Source organism: Labrus mixtus, chromosome 2 (genome assembly GCF_963584025.1).
Source record: "Labrus mixtus chromosome 2, fLabMix1.1, whole genome shotgun sequence".
Lineage (NCBI taxonomy): Eukaryota > Metazoa > Chordata > Actinopteri > Labriformes > Labridae > Labrus > Labrus mixtus.
Genome location: NC_083613.1, coordinates 11362240 through 11387152, shown reverse-complemented (window position 1 = coordinate 11387152; position 24913 = coordinate 11362240). Strand labels below are relative to the sequence as shown.

General features: G+C 40.7%; 1 protein-coding gene and 2 non-coding genes across 6 annotated transcripts in view; all 3 read right to left on the bottom strand.

Moving 5' to 3' along the window:
- htt (huntingtin) overlaps positions 1–24913 on the bottom strand; it is a 37138-nt gene that overhangs the window by 4822 nt on the left and 7403 nt on the right. For all 4 annotated transcript variants that reach the window (XM_061051928.1, XM_061051920.1, XM_061051943.1 and 1 more), the window contains 51 exons: positions 23811–23937; positions 23588–23703; positions 23379–23490; positions 22510–22647; positions 20668–20826; positions 20487–20584; positions 20271–20410; positions 20056–20119; positions 18713–18813; positions 18413–18559; positions 18148–18268; positions 17894–18039; positions 17545–17711; positions 17217–17440; positions 16950–17076; positions 16726–16850; positions 16529–16639; positions 16241–16318; positions 15612–15835; positions 14322–14400; positions 13701–13862; positions 13556–13611; positions 13250–13398; positions 12874–13010; positions 12676–12792; positions 11262–11384; positions 10871–11130; positions 10057–10199; positions 9414–9642; positions 8891–9032; positions 8597–8776; positions 8058–8234; positions 7306–7382; positions 6910–7045; positions 6684–6806; positions 6383–6590; positions 5551–5696; positions 4417–4594; positions 4225–4326; positions 3845–4029; positions 3613–3739; positions 3361–3464; positions 2926–3080; positions 2685–2824; positions 2520–2605; positions 2273–2403; positions 2029–2161; positions 1753–1908; positions 1427–1617; positions 597–711; positions 251–464 (listed from right to left, as the gene is read on the bottom strand). In XM_061051928.1, coding sequence (XP_060907911.1) covers positions 251–464; positions 597–711; positions 1427–1617; positions 1753–1908; positions 2029–2161; positions 2273–2403; positions 2520–2605; positions 2685–2824; positions 2926–3080; positions 3361–3464; positions 3613–3739; positions 3845–4029; positions 4225–4326; positions 4417–4594; positions 5551–5696; positions 6383–6590; positions 6684–6806; positions 6910–7045; positions 7306–7382; positions 8058–8234; positions 8597–8776; positions 8891–9032; positions 9414–9642; positions 10057–10199; positions 10871–11130; positions 11262–11384; positions 12676–12792; positions 12874–13010; positions 13250–13398; positions 13556–13611; positions 13701–13862; positions 14322–14400; positions 15612–15835; positions 16241–16318; positions 16529–16639; positions 16726–16850; positions 16950–17076; positions 17217–17440; positions 17545–17711; positions 17894–18039; positions 18148–18268; positions 18413–18559; positions 18713–18813; positions 20056–20119; positions 20271–20410; positions 20487–20584; positions 20668–20826; positions 22510–22647; positions 23379–23490; positions 23588–23703; positions 23811–23937 — 7186 coding nt within the window. The remainder of the gene's footprint in view (positions 1–250; positions 465–596; positions 712–1426; positions 1618–1752; positions 1909–2028; positions 2162–2272; positions 2404–2519; positions 2606–2684; positions 2825–2925; positions 3081–3360; positions 3465–3612; positions 3740–3844; positions 4030–4224; positions 4327–4416; positions 4595–5550; positions 5697–6382; positions 6591–6683; positions 6807–6909; positions 7046–7305; positions 7383–8057; positions 8235–8596; positions 8777–8890; positions 9033–9413; positions 9643–10056; positions 10200–10870; positions 11131–11261; positions 11385–12675; positions 12793–12873; positions 13011–13249; positions 13399–13555; positions 13612–13700; positions 13863–14321; positions 14401–15611; positions 15836–16240; positions 16319–16528; positions 16640–16725; positions 16851–16949; positions 17077–17216; positions 17441–17544; positions 17712–17893; positions 18040–18147; positions 18269–18412; positions 18560–18712; positions 18814–20055; positions 20120–20270; positions 20411–20486; positions 20585–20667; positions 20827–22509; positions 22648–23378; positions 23491–23587; positions 23704–23810; positions 23938–24913) is intronic.
- On the bottom strand, positions 12342–12471 carry LOC132955173 (small Cajal body-specific RNA 14). The gene has a single exon (XR_009665903.1). It is a non-coding gene; the product is annotated as a small Cajal body-specific RNA 14 (non-coding RNA).
- LOC132955165 (small Cajal body-specific RNA 14) lies at positions 16049–16178 on the bottom strand. Its single transcript, XR_009665902.1, has one exon. It is a non-coding gene; the product is annotated as a small Cajal body-specific RNA 14 (non-coding RNA).

Sequence of the window (24913 nt, the reverse complement as noted above, 5' to 3'; positions counted from 1 at the left end):
TTGTTATATCAGAGGCCAATCATTAACGTGTGATCGGTGGGTTGGTCACTTTGCAGCACGGGTGCCCTTATTTTATATAAATACTCTCAAATGCAATCTTAACTTACGTCAGCGCTGATTTGGTGAGTATATCTATTGTATGAGAAAGGACTAACAGCAGCAAAAGCACCACTAAGATGTACGCTCTATGCTGGTGATGTAACAGGAAGGCAGAACACTAATGTTTCGGCCCTGTTGGCACCTCACTTACCAGTGTACATGCAGGTGAGCATGAGGCCCAAGGCAGCCATGGCTCTGTGCGGCGACGGCATGTTGACTCTGTCCACACTTAGTTTGACCAGCGCTTCTCCGTCAACACGAGACAGCTGCTCTGACAGCAGAAGGCGCTCCAGACCACGAAGCACACAGTGATAGATGACTGAGGGAGTAGAGTCCTCGCTTGCTGACACCATCACACCACACAACTGGAAGTAAAAAGCTAATGATGAACACTGACACAACTTTATTTATTGAATGTCAAAAAGAAAGAAAAAACGAAAAATACAACCCTCAATTATTTTTGGTTTCATGTAACAAAATAACTGAATGTCATGCACCTGTATAACCCCAGCCATAAAGTCAGCTCCAACATCCAGAGGGTAGTTCTCCATCATGTAGAAGGCCACTGCACACATTACCAACACATGCTGCTGGTTATGCAGGTTCACACAGCTGCAGAAAGCAAAGAGAGAACATACAGAGTAAATGAAACAAATTCAAGTTAAATTGGAAGGTTATAGGCAGTTATAGGCTTAAAGTATGAAGGGTGTCACTATTGAACAAAAGTTGCATTGCAATCTGAAGCTTGTTTCATGAACCCTTTAAATGCCAATTGTATTTATTTTTGTGACTAAGTGGGTTCCTTCTATTCCAGTCTATTTTCCCCGTGCTGACTTGTAAGATTTTTGTATCCAGGTTCCTCTGAGTTCATTTTTTATTTCCAAGAAAAAAAACGATTTCGAAATGGGGCATACCCCTGCATTCTAACCAATTACAGCCCCAAAATATATAGCAGAGCAACAAGCTGCACGGCTGAGTGACCATTTCTAACTTCTAACTTCTGGTTTCTGGTTCAACAGAAAAGCCTTCACTGACATTTTACATGTGATCATGATCTAGATCTAGTAGCCAACAACTACCATTTAAATGTTATATGAGCTATGGTTCAGTTTGTTCTAAAGTGCCAAAGAGTAACAAATGTTCCCATTCTATGGTTTAAGGCTTAAAACACACAAATGTGTCTGGGAGGCAGTTTGTTCCAAAAGTCACTCACTTTCATAAACAACAATTTGCTTCCCAAGGCTCTTTCCTGACCAATGCAGCTTTTTAGATGAAGAGATGCCAAAGAGTTGTTTTGAAGAGACTGAGGATGATGAGTGATACTCACTGAGCAATAGCCCTGAGGTTTGACAGTAGATAATCAGAGACAATTGGTATAAGCTGTTTGGCCGTGTCATCCAGCAGGTCACACTCCAACACATACAGTACTCCATGCAGAGCCCCCATACGGCTGGGCAGGTGGGTGCTACGCAGGGTAGTTTCCAGCAGTCGACACACAGGCTCGGCTATTGCTTTGTCCTGTAATTATATATTCAGTTGTCAGTTTTCATACACTGTAGTCTCTCACTTTGATGGTACACCGCTACAACCAATAACTCAAATAAATCATTTCACTGTCAAAAAGGTCTCTAACCTACACAAAGCGATACTCACCATGCCCAGTACAGCAGCAGCCTTACAGATGGCAGGGACGAGGTATTGATTAAGGATCTCATCTTCTGGAGGGTGGAGCTTCTGCAGTTCCATCAGGGTGGTGAACATCATTTCAAACTGGTTCCTCTCTGTGAACAGGTCAGACACTGCCAGCAGCTAAAGAAAAAAAAAATCAGAGATAGATAGACTGTTACTGTCTTATTCCTGTAGATCACCTCAAATATTTGCTTCATATCAGCGCAGGTATTTATTGGAGGGGTGTTTATCGTAGCTCACCGATCGGACCACTTCACTGATGAGTATGGTTGGGGTCCTCCTGTTAGTTGGAGAGCCAGGGATCAGCCACTGGCTGTAGAGCTCCAGGAGAAACTGGGAACATGAATGAATGTCCACACCTGCACGATGCTTCCTGAGAGCACAGAAAGACAGAAGAAGGTTTCATTGTGTCCTCTTATTTCAGTGCATTATGTGTTGACATTAAAGAAGCATATGAGTGTTCATGTCTTCATTCATTTCTGACCTGGAGTTGATGGGAGAAACAGGGGGGGAAGTGGGGGCTGGAATGTCCGTTTCATCTTCTTCATCCTCACCCCATTCTTCCTCTCTCAGTGGGGTGATGTTGTTCCCTAGCCAAACTGAGTGGATGGAGACCTGGGGGGGAAAATAAAAATGTAACATTCTGACGCAGAAAGTCAGTCAGCCTAAAATAACACACGGTTGCTCAACTTCGTTACCAACCACTTTCTCTATTTGCACATATCTCTTACCTGTCCTAATTTGTAGTCCATGTTTCCCATTTCCCTCTCTGTGTTGATCTGAAGCAGCAGCTTCTCATGGCTGATTAGGGTGCCGGCTGAAAGACAATTAAACAATGAATTAGAGTGGCAGGTGTGATAGGCGCCGAAGGTGGTAGTGGTTGAATTTTGTATTACCAGCTGAGGCGGACGACAGCGAGGGTACAGGGTCCCAGGCGTGGTATGGGTGGTGTGTATGGACATTGTCTCTCTTTGACACAAGGGCCTGAATCTCTCTCTCCACCTCACCCCTGATCACTGCAAGTTTCCTACCAAACCTGAGTGCATATATATACACACACACAGAGAAATCTTAAGTAGCGCCAAAAATAAGCATGCAACAATATTCAGTGGAAATTCAAAATAGCTTCATAGCTACCTTGTCTCCAGGGCTTTGAGGCTCTTATTGCGGGGCTGCTGTTCCAGACAGCTGACTGCAGGGTTTCCAGCAGTAGGCAGGGTCATGGCACTCAGCACCAGGCTGGTGATGGCCTGCACTGCTAACACATTCAACTGGGTACGCTCCAAGTCCTCCTAAGGAAAAAAAACAAACATTGAGACTGATTGAAGACATATAAAAAGGTGAACAGAGGGCTACAGAAAATTTGCAAAATGTACTGCAATGTGTATATGAAGTTTCCTAAAAACACCAGGCTTTAATACATTCAATTAATTCTTGCATGTTTTTCATTAAAGTAGACAATGGTATCAGTGGGTATGCAGGCATGTCAGTTCTGACATGAGTTCTGTAAATATATCAATATCAGTAGTGGCTTGTTTCAGGAGTAAATAGTAAAAATAGTCTTGTGTATACCTCCTGCTGTGTCTCCTCCTCCTGGTCCATAGTGATTGGTTGGGTGACCAGCACCCCTAACAGAGTAGCCCAGGTCTCCTCAAACTGAGTCCTGCTGCTCCAACCTGAGCACAAAATAGCAACATATATGAGATATTTCAGCTTCAGTAAGTGTAAAGATCCTACTGACCTAAATGTGGCATTTAAGGTAATAACATGCTGAATCATTCATTCATTATTTTTAATTCCTAATACATGACTAAGTTTCAATACCCAGTGTGTTGATGCGGTACAGAAACTCTCTGAAGACATCTTTTTCCTGCAGGAAGTCCACAGGGATCTCAGGCAGTGTTGTGCCAAACTCACCTCCCGGCTGAGGGGACCAGCCCAGTTTCCAGACCTACACACACACACACACACACACACACACACACACACATAAAATTCATTGACCAAAAAAAATCATGTACACAAATTTGAGGCATAATGTCTTTTTCACACTGACCAATGGAGGTACTCGAGTGTAGCTGTTGACCAGTGGGAGACGAGACAGGCTGATGACAATGTTGCGCAAGGTAGGTGTAAGGAAAGCAGGGAATGAACCATTTCTATGGTGACCAAGAGCAAGGATGCTCTGCAGGCCTTCCACTAGCTCTGCCATGATTTCACAAGCTCGCCACTCTAACATGTCTGCAACAAACACAATTTTATAAATGTTATATTTTTTTGTCAGACAGAGTACATCTTGTTGCTTTTATTGAAATTATACTATACTTAATGGGTAAAATATTGCACATTTAACAAAGAGGCAAAAAAAAGTCCCTGAAAAACATCACGACATAAAACATCCAAGCAGTTAAATAGAATGTCTACGTGATTGCTCACGGTCAGCGTGTGCAGAGTCCACTTGGTCTTCTTCACCGTCTCTGTCTGCCTTCGTCCTTTTCTTCTCTGGATGCAGAAGCTGGTCACCAGGACTCACAGCGACTATGAAGCAAAGATGGAAAAAGGTTGACCAGGATCTCCATTGAAATGGCCTGAAAGTGAATGCACAAACGTCCTGCTTTGTCTACTCACCTGCAACAATGATGAGGCGTAGGCAGTAGATGAGGGAGCAGGTGTGTGTGCTGTACTCAGGGGTGGAGAGCTTGTTCCAGACGCAGGGCTGCTGCAGGGACAGACAAAGGCAGGACAGAGCCCACTGGAGGTCCACACTCAGGGGCAGCTTGTCCCGGAGGAGGTGCCATACAACCACCTGGGCAAAAGAAAAAATCAGTTCGAGATGAAAATGGTAAGCAGTGGCAAAGACTGCCAGGGTATACAATCCAAATTCCTACAAAGTTGGAACATTGTGTGAAGTGTAAATCAAAAGTGGATGTAATTATTTGCAAAACATAGAAACTCCATATTTGATTTAAAATAGTAAAAAGGCAACATACCACATTTTGTAACTGAAAAATGTAATTGATTTGGGGAAATTATGTGCTTATTTTGAATTTGATGTAAGAAACACAAATCAAAAAAGTTAGTTAAAATCCATGTTCACCGCTCTGACTTCAGATTTGGCCTTTCTGGGATTCAGCTTACTATACTGATACCAGTTAACCTTCAAAAAGGTGTTTCTTTATGCCTCCCTAAACTTTCAGTCTTTTGTGGCCACGGTTCAAACTGTTCTTGAAATGTTTTGCTGGCATCAAATTGAAATTGGGCATATCATTTTCCAAAAAACAATCAAATTCGGCAGTTTCAACATCTTACTGATGTCTTTGTGCTATCTTCAATCAAATACAGGGTATCAGTGTTTTGCAAATCAGGGTATTTTGTTTATCTAAATTTTACACAATGTGCCAACTGTTAAGTAAATGGGGTTGTATACTGTAAATATCCTCAACATGTATAATTTATGTAATTTGTACCCCATAAACCCTTTTCACACATACAGAAATCTCCTGAAAAAACTCTGGAGATTAGGCTACCCGGAAGGGCTGAAGGCTATATGTGAACGCAAACAGGCGCATTTTTCACACGGACTTTACCCGGAGTTTCTCCGGCCAGACCCCTAGTATTTTTTCCGCAGAAAATACGAGTGAGCTGATGTCTGAACGCGGCCGAATATACTCCGGAGATTTCAACTCCAACTTTCAATAAAAGTTTATTTCAAATGATTTAACTAATGATGATACAAATAAATGTTTAATATAGTTGTTTTACCTCAGCAGCAGTGCAAGTGAAAGTGGTGATAAGGTGCTCCTTTTCAGAGGGGATGTGTAGGGAGGAAGGCAGCTGGCTTACACTCAGCAGGTACTGGGAAAGAGCTCTGCAGAGTGACAGAACCCTCGGGTAGAAACCAGGCTCCCCTGAAAAACAGGCAGGAAATCATTAATAAAAAGAAACCATTTTACCGTAGCTGTGAACTGATATTTTTCCTGCAGTTTCCCCCCTTACAATATTGTTTTACAACCACAACTTTCCCTTCTTGTAATTCACAAGACTACAGTTAAGTAGTCTTAAAAAAAAATGTCTTGAGGAAAACTTTGCACATCTTCCTGAAAATGTACATGCCTCAAATGCATAAGAAAAATGTATTATTGCATTGCTAACTACTTCACCAGACTGTTAGCATCACTTGAGGTCTGATGTTGGTTAATAGAGATTAATAAGATAAAATGAATCATCATCAGAATAGCTGCTGGTTTCTGGGACTGCATTACGGACCATGCATTGCTCCTCTCTCCACATGGGCTTCATACATGGGATTCCTGCATACAGCAAATACCTGCTGAATGGTAGTAGACAATACTACTCCGAATAGAAACAGAAACAGATGCCTTTGACACCCAAACATGTATCACTTCCTCTCAAGATGTTTTATGTTCAGAATTTGTGTTTTGAGATTCCACTTGAAGTGTTGAGAGGATGCTTTACATGATTTTGAAGTTAATTGAATAATGTAAATCAATGTCATTTAATCATGCACTTAAATGAAATGTTTTATATTTAATGCAATTTCCTCCAATAATTTCCCATTCCCCTCCACTCTCACCATACACAGCAGCTAGTTGCTCCCAGTAGGGCTGTGGCTGGGAGGCTGGCAGGAAGGACTGGTGAGGGACTGGAAGTGATCCAGTGATTGCTGCAAGACGCTCCAGGGTGGACTGCAAGGCAGTCTCGAACAAGAGTGAACCCTGACCCCGGGCTAACCGCTGCAACCCCATACTCAGGCACGGACATAGCAGGCTCAGGTTGAACTCCTTGGGAGGAAAGGGCAGGTTGAGATGCAATAAATGTCATATTTTGAATATGTTCAAGAATAATGATCATTCAGGTCTGCAAGTCTGTCTCACCTTGCAGCTCATGATGCTTAACAGGTCAGCAGGAGGTAGTTTGGTAAGGAGTTCCGTCGTCTCCAACAGGGAGACATCTCCACGAAGGCAACACTGAGACTTCACCAGAGCAACGTACCACTCCTGAAAACAAAATTCAATTAAGATTAACTTCTTTATTCTGCAAGAATAAGATACAATGAAACATGGTTGCATACACTAACAGTCAGCTTCCCTTATCTCTCACCTTATCTGCAATGACCAGTTCAGGGGCAGGTGGTGGATTCCCATCCAATGGGTGAGATGTTACAGGAGGTGTTGGGCTTTTGGTGTCTGTAACAGTGGCCCTGAACCTGTCCAGCAGGGAGTAGAACCTCTGATGCCTGTAATTAGAAAAATTAGAAATGACATTACAATTTTTCAGTTTGACAAAAATCTGCCCTGCAGGTGCAGAACTTCAACACTCACACCCATTCACTCGTTCAGATATGCACAAGACCCAGAAATCACAGGTGAGAAGAAAATAATACCCTCTTAATAATGTTATATTTTAAGTGTTTTGTCTATCTCAAGGAAAATGTATAACAGTATATTAACACGACAAATAAATATTTCAACTTGTAGCCGAATAAAAGAGTGTTACCTCTGAGCCAGGCCGCTGGTCTGCAGGTATTCCTGGATCCGGTCCAGTTCTTCCACAGGCAGCTGGGCTATACTGTTCTACAAGAGAGATGGACAAAACTACACAAGATTAACCTGAGGGATATCAAATGTGTAGTGTACGAAAGAATAACTGTTTGATTCAACTGAACCTGGCAAAGGTTTCCTCCCATCCATCCATTCTACCACCTCCTTCTTATGCCTGACTAAGGTTGCCTGCTGAGAACAAGTTTTTCCCTAACAAGGTATTGTTTGTGGCTCCTCCTTTGAGATCCTGAGGCTGTCCCGCAAGTCCCTCCTCCTAGTTGGATTTACCAGGAAAACCCCCAGAGGGAAATGTCCTAGAGATCCAATGCTCCATACCCTCTATAAAGCTGAGCCCAGCTACCAAACCACAAAAATCATTTGGCAACTTTTATTCCCAGATGTATATTGTTGGTCACCCCCAAAGCTAAAGACCTTAGATTAGGATTGGAAGAATCCTATCAACAGATGTGAACCAGAAAAATAGCTCCCAAGGCCTTTCATGAAGGTATTGATCATTAATCTTGGGTATATTAACCTTTTACAAAAAAAGAAATGTTTGCATTATTATTGTTACCTATTCTTTTATTGACACTTACAAGCCCATTTGATCCCTACCTGTTTGCCTTTAAGTTCAACTCATGAAAGATTCTCTTTTAGCATAATAGCACTGGTTGAAGAGAAAATATATACTTGTATGTCAAACTGTACCTGCAAGGTCTCAGCCAGCAGCATCTCCACCCTGCGACATGCAAGTGTATCCACCATGCGAGCCAGAACCCTGAAGGGTGTGCTTAGCAGCTTGTCAACATACAACATCAGCAGGGAGCCAGACTGACTCAGGTGAATGCCTTCTAAACACTGCAGAGTCTTTTTTAACATGGTAGGCTGCAAAGGAGAAGATTACGTCAGTAAGGCAGACAAGTGATTATGGAAAGAAAGGAAAGGAGAAAGGGGTTGAGGAAAAATGGGAGGCAACATGTCAAACCAAATTCATGACAAACTGGGATAAAAACAATAGTTGACCAAAACATATATAAAAGTATAAATTCAAAAGAAAGAGCCAAATATTCAGAAATGAGGAATACTGGGCTACCTGCATTAGAATAGGTAAAGAGTAGTCAAGATGAAACATTTCAAGTTAAAAAGAAAACAAAAAGACACATATAATGCATTCTTTTAATAATCCCTCATAGAACATGCTCTCTCCATCTCTTTTTGAACAGACAGAAAAAAGGGAGTAATCTCACAGCAGAGAGGTTGTCACAGCGGGATTGGATTGCCTGGATGAAAAGACCACTGGCAGCTGAGTTGCGGTGCACAGCACTGACGAAATCCTGCACTGGAGGCTCATGGGAAAGGCTGATGAGGTCACGCACATGGTTGACAATCAGCCACGTCAGGTGTTCTGAGTCATGGAGGTTCTGACACTACAGGAGAAGAAAAATATTAAATTAACTTCCTACTTTTTGCATTGCGTATTTGATTCTTTTACAAACATTTTTGTTCATGTTCACTATTTCCTACATTCTTAAGAGTCTCACCACATAGTCACAGAAGAGGATGAGGGCTCCCCTGCGTACAATCTCTCTGTTGACCATGGCTAAACGAGCCTCAGGCTTGTCCTCTTCTCCTTCCCCCGAGGAATGAGGGCTCAGTAGCTTCGTACATGACAGGCTTTGTCTCCTTATGGAAGAAGAGGGATGGAGATAGAGTTGATTGTTAAATTTAAGTCATTGTCAAAACTTTTGTATAGTATTGAATCTTGCCTACTTTTGCATTGACCTTAAAATTTAACAGATTTGTGTTTTTTTTAAAGACTAATTTTCACTTAGTAACAAACCGCTCACAAGACCAAGTCTGGTATAGAATAAAAAATAACACATACTGATATTGTTTGTGATAGGGTAAACTTATCTGATACTCTGTGATACTTGTAACTTTCCACATCACTTTAAGATGGACTTCCCTTTATTTTCATTAGTTGGGTATTTTCTGAGTATTCCCCTGTTTTATTGTAGTTGAATGATTTAGCTCTCAACAAATAAATCTGACATCTATTGTTACCTGGGTGTCTGGTGCACCTCTGCCCACCAGGAGTAGTTGGTGTAGTTGATGATGAGGAGAACCTGGCACCACAGCAGCACTAGGGAGGGGTGGGTGGTGATCAAGCACTGCACCATGCTGTTGAGACCCTCCAAGGGGTAAAAAAGGTTTGCCTCAGTGCTAGTCTGTCCGCCTCCGCTCTCGTCCTTTAGGAGACGGCTAGCTGCAGCTGTGATCCTGCGAAACATTCCTGTAATAGAGAAAAATGAAATGAGAAAAAGGACTGCCACTTTAAGAAATTTGGCAAACATTTAATGTGCACCACTTACAAAAGCCTAAAGGCCACACTTCTATATATAGAATACATTTTATCCTCATTGATCTATGCATACTGCTTATGTAAATACTGTACAAAAACTCTACCTCAAGTAAATGAATCATCTGTTACATAATAGCATATATTTCATCTCAGCATTTTTTGCACTACTATTATCTTATTTAGTCTTGTATATATTAGTCTTTTTGCTTATATTATGTTAATATTTAATGTTATTCTTTTGTACATTGAGAGCACAGTTACCGGAGACAAATTCCTTGTGTGTGTCTAAGCATACATGGTCAATAAAGCTGATTCATGAAAGAAAAATGACTGATATAAGCTCACCACTTTTGAAGACATGTATGAGACACATGAGTAGTGTCCCCAGCTGCTGGCAATAAAAGGTGTGTTGCTGCTCTGTAATGTCCACCTTAATCTGTCTGGAGGAAATGTCATCCAACAACACTCCTACAAGCTGGAGCAGAAACCTAGGAGGAGATAGGGTAGATATATATATTTGAATCAGAAGAAGAAATAGAGCAATGAAGGCAATAGATTGGTTGCAAAAAATCAAGGATAAAGGTAACAGATACAAAACAACAGCCTGGTATGGCCACTTGTCTTTCCAGTTCAGATACCAGATAACTTGTCTTGTGTAGACTGCCATAAGAATCATGGGTGTTAAAAAATATAAATTTCTCAAAACACTCTATTGTCTGTGCCTGTCTATTAACAGACTGCTCATAGTGTATGAATCCGACTCACATTCTTTACTCAGAGTTTCAACTTTTACTCTCTAGGATAAGATTCAGGGTCCCTCAGACCAGGCTGAATTACAACCAACATTCATTATTGATTCTGTGCATTACATTTCTGAATAACAGGTTATGTAGAATGTGCCGAGGGTCTACAATATACCTACATTTTACTGCCATCAGAAGGTGTTCATGTACGTATATGTAGAAATTGATACATGGAAAGGAATGCTGTAATTTGATGTATTGTTCCATTGTATTAACTCTTTTAATGTATACTTTGGATTATCTATGTTATTGTAAGACAGGGACATTAAAGTACAACTCATCTTATATCATATCTTAACCCCCAAAACCCCTAGGTTAGAATTCTTAAACTACAGACAGCTAGGACTCTCACTAACCTGGCAAAGGTTTCCTCAGGTGGAGCTTTTTGTGTCTCATCCTTAGACTCCTGGTTACAGAGAGTATCAATAGTGGTTTGTTCATTTTGGGAAGGGCTCTGCTGATGGAGGCGATGGATTGTGTGGCAGGAGAGGAGATGCGGAGAGAGGGAAAGTTCATGGATCCGGGAGAGGACAATGTCCTCAGTGGACTGGGAGATGAGTACTCGGAGCACCGCCAGGATACCAGACACCCACAGTTGGACTGTAGTTACTGATGCCTGGAGGAGTGGAGTTTGACATTTATATTTTGCAATCACTTCACAGCTTGTCTGCTTTATTTCAAGGTGCATCACATAGGGAAGTCAGAAAGTTGCTAGAACATGTTTTGTTATCACATGGGACATCTCACCATGCTTGCCGGGGTGGTGAACATACTCTTGAGTAGCATGTCCACTGGTCTCAGAGAGGAGGGGGCCACGGTCTCAAACAGAGTGTTTAACACCCCCAACGCCTCCGGAGAGTCAAGGTGCATCTGAGGAACAACACAAACAAATGAAGGTTGTAACCAGTCCAGTCAAAGACATTGGTTGGAGTTCATATCAGTTGTTGTTTAAAACAAATATATTTTGCATTTTAAACAACTAAAATCTGGAGGCCTGATATAAAGCAAGCATGTGGCTGCATAAGGATGAAAAGGATGAATGGGTTCAGGTGGTTAAGATGACTAAAGGTCCTGTGATATCTGTAGAAAAGCCAACATATGTAACAGATTATTTACAGACGTAATGAGGTTTGAAAAAGGGAACTGAATGATCACAAAGCAGGTAAAGCCCCATCACAGCTTTAGGGTTGGTTAAGCAGCACACATATTGTATATTGTTGACATGAAGTCTTGTTTGTTCTTTTGTTGATTTAATATTATTGTGGTTTTTTTTTTGTTTTAATATCTCCGCAAAAACTTTTAGTTTGCATCAACTTTGGCGACCCCTGTGGAGAAAGCAGTACCTCTCATGTCTTTGCTGATCTTTTCTTTTTTTTCCATGTCTTAGCAGGGATTTCTAGGGAAGAATCTCATTCAGCTTTCTTTTAACAAATGTATCTCTCACTGTTGATTATTGTTTTGCTTATGAAAAATGCCAACAAAGGTCGTTTCTGCAGCATGCTGTTCACTCACTTCATCTGATATCAATCAGGCAGCAACAGTTAGAGGCTTTAAATGTACTATATAGAAATGAACATTGACAGTCTCGGTGGCTTTTGTAAGTCACAACGAGTCATCAATATTGGATATACACCTAAAGGCATTTTCCTTCCTGCTGCTGATGCAAAAGTTTGGACTTCAAGCTAGAAACTTGCAACATTTTAAAGTATCACATCACTAAACCACATTTGTAAAACACACATTAAACCTGTTCTTGATTCATCTTAAAGTTAGCTTAGATATGACAAGATGAAATCCAACTGTTGCATTGCTGTACACGTGTATAAAGATGTATGGAGCCATCGCACAGGGGAACCAAAACCTTTACAGTCCCTGTCGGCAGGAACCAGCCTCAATCTGTGTGGAGTCGCACTGATTGCAGCACACTGCTCAGTGCTGGAACCTTAAAGACTGCCACACACAATGAATGTGACATTACAGAAATCAAATCCAGATTAATGACAAACACACAATACTGACCTGTTGTACACAAACAGCAGCCATTATCATGTAGTCTCGGTGGCTTTTGTAAGTCACAACAAGTCTTCAATATCATTTTCAGTCTTTTTTATAACTAGCTAAAAACTCCACACATGATATACACCTAAAGGCATTTTCCTACCTGCTGCTTAGCAATCAATGGAAGTATCACATCAGCAATCTGCCTGGACAATCGCTTCCACTTGTCTTCATTCTCTTTGTGACACTGCTGCAGCACAAGGATAAACATCTCCAGCACCTACAATGCATGCCAAAGCAAATGTCAGACAGATAAAACATTCATGGGATTCGCATGTTGTGTTTAAATATGTGACCTTACCTGATGGTATTGCACAAGTCTAAGCAGCATGGAGACCACCACTTCTTTCTGTGTGTCCAGCTCTTTGCCTGCATCTGCTTTGTTTGAGCCCCTCAAAACAAACAAGTCATGCACTATGGGCTGCAAGGCTGGAATGGCTAGGAAGAACACAGGAAAGTCGAATTGTAAACAATATATTTTTTTTATATTTTTATGTGAACCTCCTTCATTAAAAAGATAAAAAACAAGCATGCTGGTCTAATAAAGGCTAAAGGCTATTTGTGTTTATGTGTTAGTAGAAGTCAAATTGAGGAATTTAAATAAAGAATAAAGTCAATTGAAAAATGGTTTACAGGTAGAAAATATAATTTAGTATGATTGCATGTGTCCCTCTCACCATGTGTGACAGCTTTCCTGCCACTCGCCATAATGCCATCACACAGCTGGATGATCTTTGGGATGCTGATTATTTGCTTAGAATGGTAACGCTCATAAGACAGCAACACCAGGAAGAAAAAGATGTTGGGAATGATCGCCTCGGAATCTCTGTCAAGAGAACCAAAAGACATAATTTGAAAATTTTAACTTATTAGGTTTACACATTCATGCAATGAACTCCAACAGGCCTAAAAGATGAATGGCTTTCTGACAAAGCTTCAACACATATCTGTTTTTACTGAAGTAAAAGGAAAATAAAACCTACCTGAACTGGCCAACCTCAATGTACTCAAACTGCTTCAGGACAAACCCTATGAACACCTGGAACAAAAACAAAACATTTACCTGAGTGAACAAACTCGGGCAAAAGGAATGGTTTTTTTTTTTCTTTGTTTGTTTATTTGGTTTACCTGATCTGAGTCCAGCAGACAATAGTTGACTCTGAGCTGCACAAGTTGGGCCAGCAGGTCCAGTACTTGTCTCTGCAGGGTCACAGAAGTGCTCGTAGTGTACTGCTTCAAAGCTTTGATCACCAGAGGCTCAAAGAGACGAATGTGGTTGTGGATGGCATTCTGGAGAAACACAAATAAGCTATCAGAACAAGAGCAACTTACTCAGCCAGATTAGTGATGGAATTTGAGATGAATAAAAACCAAGTGTTTGGTCTACAGTCATTCCCAAACACAATGATGAAGCCCACTTTGCAATAGTTGGGTGGGTCCTGGAATTATTATTTTTTACAATCAGATAAATGTAATCAACACTTGAGACCAAGATTACATTTTTCCTAACAGAGTCTGGGGGGGGGGGGGGGGGGGGATACAAAGGCAATGAAATGCAAATGAATAATTAATCCAAATACAGTTAAAAATGTGTTAACAAAATAAAAAAACATTTGAAAAGTAAATTCTGAAGTTCCAAAACAAAGTACATGTTCTGTTGTAACCACTCACTGGACATGGCCAGGACTTAGAGAATCACAGATGTAAAATACTCATTTAACTTGTAAAGAAGTTTTTTAAAAAGTTTACCTTGTCTCCTCTGTGGCGTGTTGCATTTGCAATGTTGGACCTAAGCTGGTTTGAAGCTTTTTGCATTACATCAAACCATCTAGAAGTGGAGAAAGGAGTAAGGGTTAGTCATGTTCTATTCTATGTGTTCTGTGCATTTCTCTTGAATAAAATCAGCAGAAGCATGTGACTCAGTGAGATATACAACTGTGCTCTGTTGACAGGTTTCAGTCTTTCCAGAGTGTAGGAATATACATCATTTTATGCCTTAGGTGTGTGTCCTTGAGGATTAAAGGGATACTTCACCCGTTGAAACATGAATCTGTATTGACATTGGGTCATATATGTAGAGAGCCTGTTAGCATAGCTTCCAAGCAATGTGGCGGACGTTAAGTTTCGATTCTGGGAGTGAGTTCCCACCCACTGATCTGTGATTGGTCTGTAGCTTCAGTGGTCGAAAATATGAGGAACTAGCGTTGTAGTTTCACCCCGCTAACCGCAACAGCTTCCAGTGACGCAAAAATCGTCATTTTGCGTCACTGGAAGCTCCTTTTCAGACTTAGAAATACAAAGAGTTCCCATCTCAGGGGAAAATGAGGGCAGGATGCACGACCATTCAAAAATACTACCAGGTTTCTAATGATACAAAGCTAAATGCAAATGGGTGAAGTATCCCTTTAAGCATTTAACCTATTGTAGTATTGTTTGAATTGTAATTTGTCAATTTCTGTGAAATCTAATAATACTTTGAGTTTTTATTGTTTAACCTGGACAGGCACAGCTAACATCAGCTAACAAGCAGAAAAAATACTGTTAATAAACCACTAAATAATGAAAGTGCATTTGGCCAGCAGAGGGCGCTGTTGTCTTATAAATTACCCTAGTTAATGAAAGAACGCTTCAGGAGTGCCTGACTGCTATACTAGCCCTTTTACTGGTGTTGTCAGTTTATTCAACAGATTTGATTATTTTTCCTTGTTAATACTTTTCCATTTTTATTATTAGTGAAGTGAGAAGTCGATCCCATTTATTTCTATAGATCTTACCTAAAATAATCAGCTATCTATAAATCCCTTACAGAGATACAGACCTGGAGGTCGGGAGAGTTGATAGTTGGATAAATTGGTAAAAAAAATAATTTCTGGTTCAAACTGTCAAATTAGACAGAAAAAGCAGTGCTTCTAATTCATACAGTCATCTTTAAAGTTCTTTGTTCCCCATTGGTAGTTCACACCCGTTTGTCTAACATATTTGGAGACTGCAGCACTTATTAAAGTTCTTGTCTCAAACCTGCGTGTAGCTACAACTCACCCGGAAGTGTCTTGCTCCGCTTCAGCCTGCACCATGTTGCGCAGACTTGCATCAGCAAGAGCCTGAGTAAAGTGAGTGTATGGTGCCATGAAGCAGTAGTGGTAGAGGCCTGGTCGCAGATTGGACGAGCCTAGGCGGAGAGCCTTGCCCTGGGTTCGGCTTGGTCCACTCAGGACGCCCTCGTACTGGGAAGCCAAGTTGGTGCCAAACAGAGTCTTCAGCAGCTAAAGAAAGAGAAGTGATCAGTTATTAGAAAATCAAAATGCAAAAGTTTGGACTTCAAGCTTGTGTAGATGTAACTTGCAACATTTTGAAGTATCACATCACTAAACCACATTTGTAAAACACACATTAAACCTGTTCTTGATTCATCTTAAAGTTAGCTTAGATATGACAAGATGAAATCCAACTGTTGCATTGCTGTACACGTGTATAAAGATGTATGGAGCCATCGCACAGGGGAACCAAAACCTTTACAGTCCCTGTCGGCAGGAACCAGCCTCAATCTGTGTGGAGTCGCACTGATTGCAGCACACTGCTCAGTGCTGGAACCTTAAAGACTGCCACACACAATGAATGTGACATTACAGAAATCAAATCCAGATTAATGACAAACACACAATACTGACCTGTTGTACACAAACAGTAGCCATTGTTGGTTCTCTGGAGAAACAGGACTTTAGGTAGCCCAAGATTTCCTCAACACACTGTAATAAAACATTTCAGAACATTAAGGGAAATAAATTGCCTTTTTTTTTCCTCTGCTGAGCATGAAAAGTTATACATCGATTGATTAGAATGAAAAATAATATTTTGCTTCAATCCAGTCCAATCCTACAGTACATCTCCTACTTTCTGCTCACTCTTAAAACACTTAACCAGTGTCTGAGTGTAAATACAGTCATTGTTATCCTGACCTTGCTGATGTCATGTAGTGTGGCCAGCTCCAGGAGCTGAGACAGAACATCTAAGGTGGAGCGCAGGAAACCTCCAAACTTCTCCTGGCTACTGTGGAGGTCCAGTGATACCTAGATTACAAACACAGGTCATATAATTCCAAAAACATTTAGACTACTTCAAAAGGCACTTTCGTAAAATAAATGCATGTTCTGACCTTATAGTTGGCATGAGTAGCTTTGAGGACATCGTACAGCTTGAGATAGGGTGGAAGATGGTAGAAGTTGCCAAGGGTGGTTGATTTGTTTACAGCTGTTGACCCTGTGTTGTCTGCTGGCCTACCTGCTCACAAAAAGCACAAAGTTAAATGTTTTTAAAATTCACAGACACTTCAGTTTTTTCATCTTTACTTGCACAGGTGTCTGTAAGATGTGCATGTACCTGTGTTGACCTCACTGCTTTTCTTTGGGCTCATAGGGGCAGCACTAGGCTCAGCAGAATCCTTGTCCTTGCCTTTTCTCCGAATGGGACTGAGTGAGGGAGTGTTGCTCAGGGATGGAAGGGTGGCCTTAAAGAGGGTTACAAAGAGCAAACTAAAAACAACTGCCAGCTTATAATTATAGGCAGATAAATGGTATCATTATTTAGTACAAATAACCATATTGAAAACAAGCCAATCAAAGCAAAACAAAGGCTATGAACAGTTACCTTAACAGCTGGTCCAGGTGGTGTGTCATCCATGACATGGGTGCAAATGTTGAGGACTTTCAGCAGGTGGGAGAAGAGCTGCTCCACCATTGCTACCAAGGAGCGCTCAGACAGCCCTGCCCAGGGTTCCTCCATCTTATTCGGGCCTCCACTAGTGTTTGTGCTGCCACTGCTGCCTTCTTCATCTCCAGCCCAGGGGTTGCGCATGCATTTAGGAGCCACAGCTAGGAGCAATATTAATAACTCGTTAATCTTCTACAAGTTGTTGTATTTTTAATACAGTTTTGGAACAGCAGGGTCATGTAAAATTCCTAAGCATAATACCAACCGGCAAGCAGATTGCCAGAAAGCACAAGTGCATCCTGGTGTGAAGAAAGATCTAGTGGAAACCAGGCAGATGACAGTAAGGAGAGGGCCATGTTGGCCATTCCCACTGTCAGAGTTCTCCGCTCAGTGTCTGCAGCAGATGAGGAAGTGGTTGAAGTGGCTGGTGCACTGTTGAGCCCAGAAGGAAAAGGACAGAAGAGAACTTGGTGTGCATAGAGATTGAAGAATTTCAATAGATAGCAGGAGTAGTGAGTTGTCGCCTAACATGGAATATTTGTGGGAGATTATTTCAGTAAGCCAACACTAAATGTAATGTTAAAAAAGATCAATTCTAGAGAGGTAAGACATACCTGAAAGCTCTTCCCCTGCTGCGGTTGAGACTAGAGCGAGAAGAAAAACCACTACTGGAGCTAACATAGCCACAGAACCAGCCTGTGTTCCAAGTGCAGGGTGGAAACTTTGTGGTCAATAGGCACAATGCCTCACAGCAGCCAAACTGCAGAGAAAAAGACAGGAGATGTTTTAGGAACATTTAGAAGAAAATACACAAAAACAAATGGCAAAAAGGTTTTGCATACAGTATGTGTTATGTAAGCAAGCTCACAGTAAGGGCTCTGGAGGTCGAGGAGGTAAAAGCATGGGAGATGGCAGTAACCACTCTGGACAAATTATTCTCCAATGTGACATCAGCCACATTGTTGGACAAGTTGAAGCCTCTGTATGTCCTGGAAAACAGAGAAAAGATCAAAGTTGAGTACATTGATTATGTAAAAGATTGTGTTTTGTGAGTTTGTCTTTGAAATTTTAAGTCTTTAATGCCAAAAGTTATAAAGTATATTTCTTCAAGAGGAGACGGCTGTGACCAGTACCTTGTGATTGTGCTAACTGTCAACTGAGAGGGAGGTTGGGTCTCATGCATCAACAGCTGCAGGTAGACTGAGCTTTGGTCCCGGGCAATTGCCACCACTGGGTCGACTTGACCCTGGTCACATTCAAAGAACAACCTTGGAACCAGCCTGATGAGAGGCATAGTGATGGGGCAAATTAAGGTTAAGGGGAAATGAAAAGGGTGACATTACAAGTAGCCAATTAGCAGAAACAAATGCTTAGATAAACATCTAGACAAGATGTGTGTCTGGCAAAAACTGAGTAGAAGAGAAAAGTTGCACCTGCTGACAGCTGAGGCTGCCACGTGCCGAACTCTTGGGTCATCATCTCCCAGCAGATTGATGACCACGTCATGTAAGACTCGTTCCTGGAGCCGCAGCCGCTGAATATAGAGGACAAAAAGGACACCTAAGCCCCACTCTCAAAAATCCAGTTTAAAGATGTCAATCACGTTTATTTTCCCTGCTTGTGTCTACAAATCACATTTTCCCCGGGCAATATCAAAGGTGAAGGTTGGAATGTGGATGAAATGTTATATTGAAAGTTTGGGTTTGAAAATGTGTGCATTACTGCAAAACTCAACACTTAGCCATATGTCAAAGTCACTGTCCATTCTACCCTGACTTGTGAATTTGACCCTTAGACAATTTAACTAAAACCAAGCTAAGGGCAATGATTCAAAACATTTAAATGAATCCAAGAGAAACACATCAATGAGTGTGTGCGCTCACACAAGTTCAAAAGTTGATTGAGTTCACTCAGTTGAAGAACTCTGCACGTAGCACACTAAGTTCGCTTCACGTCTGTTTAGAATCATTTAATCATTTTAAAACGCCTGACACCAAATTACCAGGAGATGACAGTGTTGGCATCAAACTCACTCTGTATGTTTGTGACAACTATGTTTGTGACAACATATTTACGAGAGCAGGCATGTAATGAACACTCCAGTCAAGTCCTTATCAAGTCCAAACTGCACTGTCGTCTGACACACTCACAAATCGGAATGACGTGAAAACCCAACTGTTTAGAAAGCAGTCTCTGTTGTGGACAGACTGTTAAATACCCAAAAGTGTCAGCCAGCAATTGGACATGTTTATTCTCCACTATAAGTTCTCCTTTATTTGTAGCCGCAAATCAAAGTCTCTCTCTCTCTCTCTCTCTCTCTCTCTCTCTGTTGTCAATGCACTGACCCCAGAGTGTCAGATCAGACTCTCTCAACAACGATATTAAATATGTATCAGTGAGTAATCACAAGGTTATAGTAATCCATTTCACAAAGATATTTTAATACTAAATATATGTATGTTCTTTTCTTCTGTTCTGTTGTACGTTTTATTATTTTCATGTGCCATCATATCATTTTACATTTGTATGTGTTAAACGTGCAGTTCTCTTCTCACTGATGAGAACTGCATGTACCTTATTTTGAATGATTAAACAGAATTTAATCACACAGCAGCCTATATATTCATGTGTTGAGTCATAGTGACGTAGGTAAAAAATAAAAAAAATTACTGAAAGTAATGGGTTCTGAGAATGCAGTCAAAGAAATATCCAACAATACAGGGAAAGCTACACATTTCCACAGCAATACTAAAAGAAAGGAAGTATGAGAAATTACCCCAGTGTAGTGATGATCCCCTTTGTGCAAAGTCTCCGTTTTCATCTCTAAGAAATTGAGTAACCTAAAAAGGAAAGAGTGAATATTCTTAAGAGGCATCACAGGTTTTATACTTCAGTTTAGGAAATTAAGTAAAATAAAGTGCAGGGTTAACTGTGGTGAACAAATACCCAAGTATGTAGCTGGTTTATATGTAAGGAAAATGATGAGCCTACCGGAAGTCCATCTCAGCCAGGGTCTCCAAGAGCTCTGTGCGAACAAGCCAATAGGAGGAGTCCCTCAAAGCAAGCAGGTCTATCACCAACTGCAGACCAAGCTCACTCAGGGTACTGCTGCACACAGTCATGAGGCATTGCTGAAACACAAAAGAGGTTAGACTCAAACGCTCATTGAATAAAGATTACAGACACACTTGTGCAGATCAGTCTCACCCTCACTGCCGAGCAGGCCATCTTGCAGGTGACAGATGATTCATCTTTCAGGGTTTTCTGGAGCAAAGGAACCAAGTCCACCAGGGACAGGGGGTTACCTAGGTCGCAACAGGACAGGCAGGTGAGAAAGAACCATTAAAACATTCCCAGCTTTAAATTGTCCATGCTTAGACAAACCTACCTGTTGCACTTTGCACACTGGCCAGCCAGGTGTGTATGTTGAAACGGGTTTTGGTGAGTGCTGCCTGAATAATGGCTGCAGAGAGGATGGCTGTGGCCCCTCTGATCTGAGGGTCCCCGTGGTCAATAAGGCCCAGTATGTCACTGACATACTGCTGCTCTGCAAGGAGACAGATATTGAAAACAATGTCAGAGAAAGTAATGAAGACAGACAAAAAAAATCATCAGTGAATGCATTCTATAACTGCATTGATATTTGTGAAAAAAGCCTTTTGAAAGATTTATGCAGTGGAGTTATCTATCAAAGTATTTGACATATCAAATTAAAGAAATAATAAATGTGTTTTAATAAAAAAAATATGCCTGTATTCAATAAAACTTTTTTGGGTTTTGGGGGGACACCCTCACATTGTGCACACTGGACCCATTTAATGTATCCATGGGAACAATGAGAAGTGCAGTGCACTGGTTTCTTTTATTAGTAACATTTCTGCATTCCTACAATGATGAATCCTACAATGACAAATCTGTACTAAAAAAAAAAACCAATTACTAACTGAAACTGTATCGTATGTTTACAAAACTAATCATCAACACAACCCTGAACACATCCATCAGCTGCTGAGCGAACTAATATGATGCGATTGCAAGTGCGCTAGTTTGAAGAGCAGGGGGGGGGGATCCACAATGTATTGAGGAGATGTCACCTGGGACAGTGACTTATGAAGGGTTTGGCATGAAGTTTGTGTGCACACGAATGAAAAGCATGCATGTATTTACCCTTTCTATAACATATCTCCAATAATCGTAATAATAATTCTACTTTAACCTGTAGCCTTAAAGTAAGAGGTGTTAGAACACTTAACCCTATCTTCCACCCAATCCAGTTTATGAGTCATCACTACACATATTGGTATTTTAAGTCTTGTCTTTTATTCAATTATCCAATTGAATAACTAAATGTAAAAGTAACAATATTTGAATCTATTTTCTAAAATTGTATGCTGTTTACATTGTATGGCCCTTATGGGTCTCGCTTTTGACAATTACCCCACATTACGAAAAAACTAGAACTAACACTAAAACTAATAAAAACTACAGAAAAACTAAGAAACTAAACCGGATGTAACTACGCCCCTTTGGGAACATTTCATCTTCCAGCTAAATGAAAAAGATGAACCAGCTCATTTAGATGACGCAATTTGTAAAATCTGTGCCAAAAAGATCAGTGTGAAATGAGGAAACACATCGAGTTTGAGCTCTCACTTTGCAAATAGTATCTACGCAGTGACAATCAGTGACACAAACATTCAAGCCATGGTACAGAGTAATGTAAATTACTTCTCTCTCTCGTCAGGTTTTTAAAAAACAAACAATCAACTTATGCTGTTTTGGAGGCAAAAGGCTTATGAGGAATTGATTCTGGTGACACCTGCTGTGACAGTGCTTCACTTCAGCACCGGTCGCTGTCTACTGTCTGCAGCTCTGTAATGTTCCAGAGTGTTTGTCTCTGTCACTTACTGTCACCACGTTGTTGTTAAGAAAATGATAAAATAAGTAAAAGTCACAATCAACAGCCCTACTTTTCTCTTGATCTACTAGTTTTAGATTTGTATTTGAATAACATTTACATTTTCTGTTTTATTGTAACAGTTTTTTCAGAGTGGATTATGACCTAAAAGGTTCAGGTCTTCTCCCAGCCCTCCAAATATTGTATGAAATGTTTCTATTAGATTGCAAATAAAGCCTTTAACTCAGTAATTATTTATCTCACAATAACCATAATAATGCCATACACTTTGCCCCGGTCATCTGAATAAGGGTTTTTGGTTTCAAAACTTACCTTCCACTGGTGTGCCGTCCAGCGGCTCCAGGTAGAGGGAATTAAAGAACGCTTCTGGATGCAGCGCCGCTGCTGCCCCAACACAACTGACAGCCAGAGCTTTTACACTCACTCGCACCTCCTTGTCAGGGGTAAGCCCTGCAAACACATAAACAACAGTTATTGACACACTATGACATGTACACATAAAGGTGTTTGATTAAAAACAAACTAGTAGGGGCAATTGTGGATGCAAAAAAGCATATTGTTTGGTTTAAAGGTGAAAAAGAAAAAAACATTTATGTACAACATACATGGAGTATTTTATTGTTTGTTGAAAAGCTTTTGATAAACTGAATTTCTGATTTGAAAGTGTATAAACAAGGAAGGAGAATTTAATGCAGTTTGGGATTTTAACTGTTGGCTCAACTTTAGTTGTAATAATAGGCAAGGGTCTTGTTGTTATGAATCTGATTTTAATGTTGATTAAAACCAATTTAAAAAAAAGTAAGTATATAAAAATATTTGTTTATATTCTTAAATGGCGAAATCATGTAAAAAAAATAATTTAAAAAAACTTTCAAATGAACAAGGTGCAGACGGGAGTGTGAAAGCATTCATTAAATGCAAGGCTTATAATTAAGTGAACAAAACAAAAATGTGACTGTGTGTGATTGTATTTCTTCCATTCTATTAGTCAAATACAGGACTGTCGACCAGATGACCGTTGTTTGTGTTGTAAGAATGTTAATCCTAGTTTGATTAGCTTTAAGCACAAAATGACTTTTTTAGGTTTAGGAATTAGAAACTGTTGTTTGAACATCAATTGAACAAAAGGTGGTTTGGGTACTCATTGAACAATAATCTAATCTAAGTCTAATAACACTCACCATTCTTCTGTCCTGTCAGCAAGAAGGAAGCAGCGAGAAGCCGTACACAGTGCACAAGCGGCTCCACCCCCTGGTCTGTATAATGTCCAATTGGACCCTTAATCCGTGAAGGCTATGAAGCAGGCAGAGGAATTAGAGACAGATATAGGACAGTTTTTGCTTCCTTAACCTTAGAGTGGCACAGAAGTTTCTTATGTGGGTGTATCTACCTTGTTGTCAGGTTCAGGTTCAGCAGGTTCATCCTTGGGTATAAGGTGGTCCACACTGCTGTCTGAACCCTGCCTGTTGTGGCCTCTGCCCTCAAAGAGATGAGGCTTGCTCAGAGCTGGATACAAACAAGAATACATTAGGCATAAGGAACATTTTAAACCAATAATCAAAACAGAACCAGTCATTCTATTCATGTGTTCATATATGAATAATCTAACACACCCAGTGCTGACTGCAGGAATGGTTCTGAGGGTTCTTCTTGGGAGGAAGGTGCAACTCCTTCATCTTCTTCATCCTGTAGTGTTCCGATCTGCATCCCAGAGTACTGGCTCTCACTGCCATCCAGCACCTTTTTACATAGACACACATAACAAACATCTCTCGAGGGGAACTCAAATTGATTTACAGAAACAACAGATACATCAATTTAAAATGCAACTACATGCAAATGATACGGCACTGTTTCATTTATCACCTAGTTAGATTTGCTGGATCAGGAGGGAAGACAATGCATACCAAACAATGGCAGAAGTTGTGAGTCAAACAAATGCCCCCTTCTAAAATCTACAGAATCATGCTTTTTTTTTTTTTTTAGTACATTTACAGCAAATCAACTTCAAACAGTAAGCACAAACGTGAGAACACTACAATATTGGTTGCAATAGAGGAGCAAGCTCTTGATCCAAACTTCAATTTCTGAATAAATTCCTCTTTGATCAAGTCAACTTGTGGAAGGTACATACATGATGTTTTGCAGAGAACTTATTTTTCCAAGCCAGTTGTATTAAGTATTCTTAATAGAAGAATGTAATTAGATTTGGCCTCATGTGGAACAAATATCTTTCACAGACTCTTGAAAGGTAAAGGAAACCAAATCTGGACGGGTAAAAAAAAACAAGAGGAATAGGTGGAATTCATGCTTCTACTTCTTCCTGTAAACAAGGTCCTTCGAGCCAAGGTCCTTAAAAGCATCACAGGGGAAACAAGGAAAGGAGAAAGGGGCATGACGTACTACAAATGGACGCAAGAGAGGGGAAGTAGCAATCGGCAGGGCAAATTCTGTGTCACGGACAAGTGAATGAAAAGAAGAACGAATGAAGAAAGAAAGCCAGGTTCAAGCAAGCCCCTCTAACTTGATTCAAAGTGTCCAACTGTCTGACCTTGTCACTAGTGCTAGAAGAGGACATGGCATAGAAGGAGGAGGAGAAAGAGAAAGACGATGACGAAGAGGAAGAGGACGCTGTGTAGACAGATGAGTCGCTGTCTGTGGCATCAGGACCCTCAGTGGAAGGTGGCGAGGGGGTGGATGGCTCATTCACCCGCGG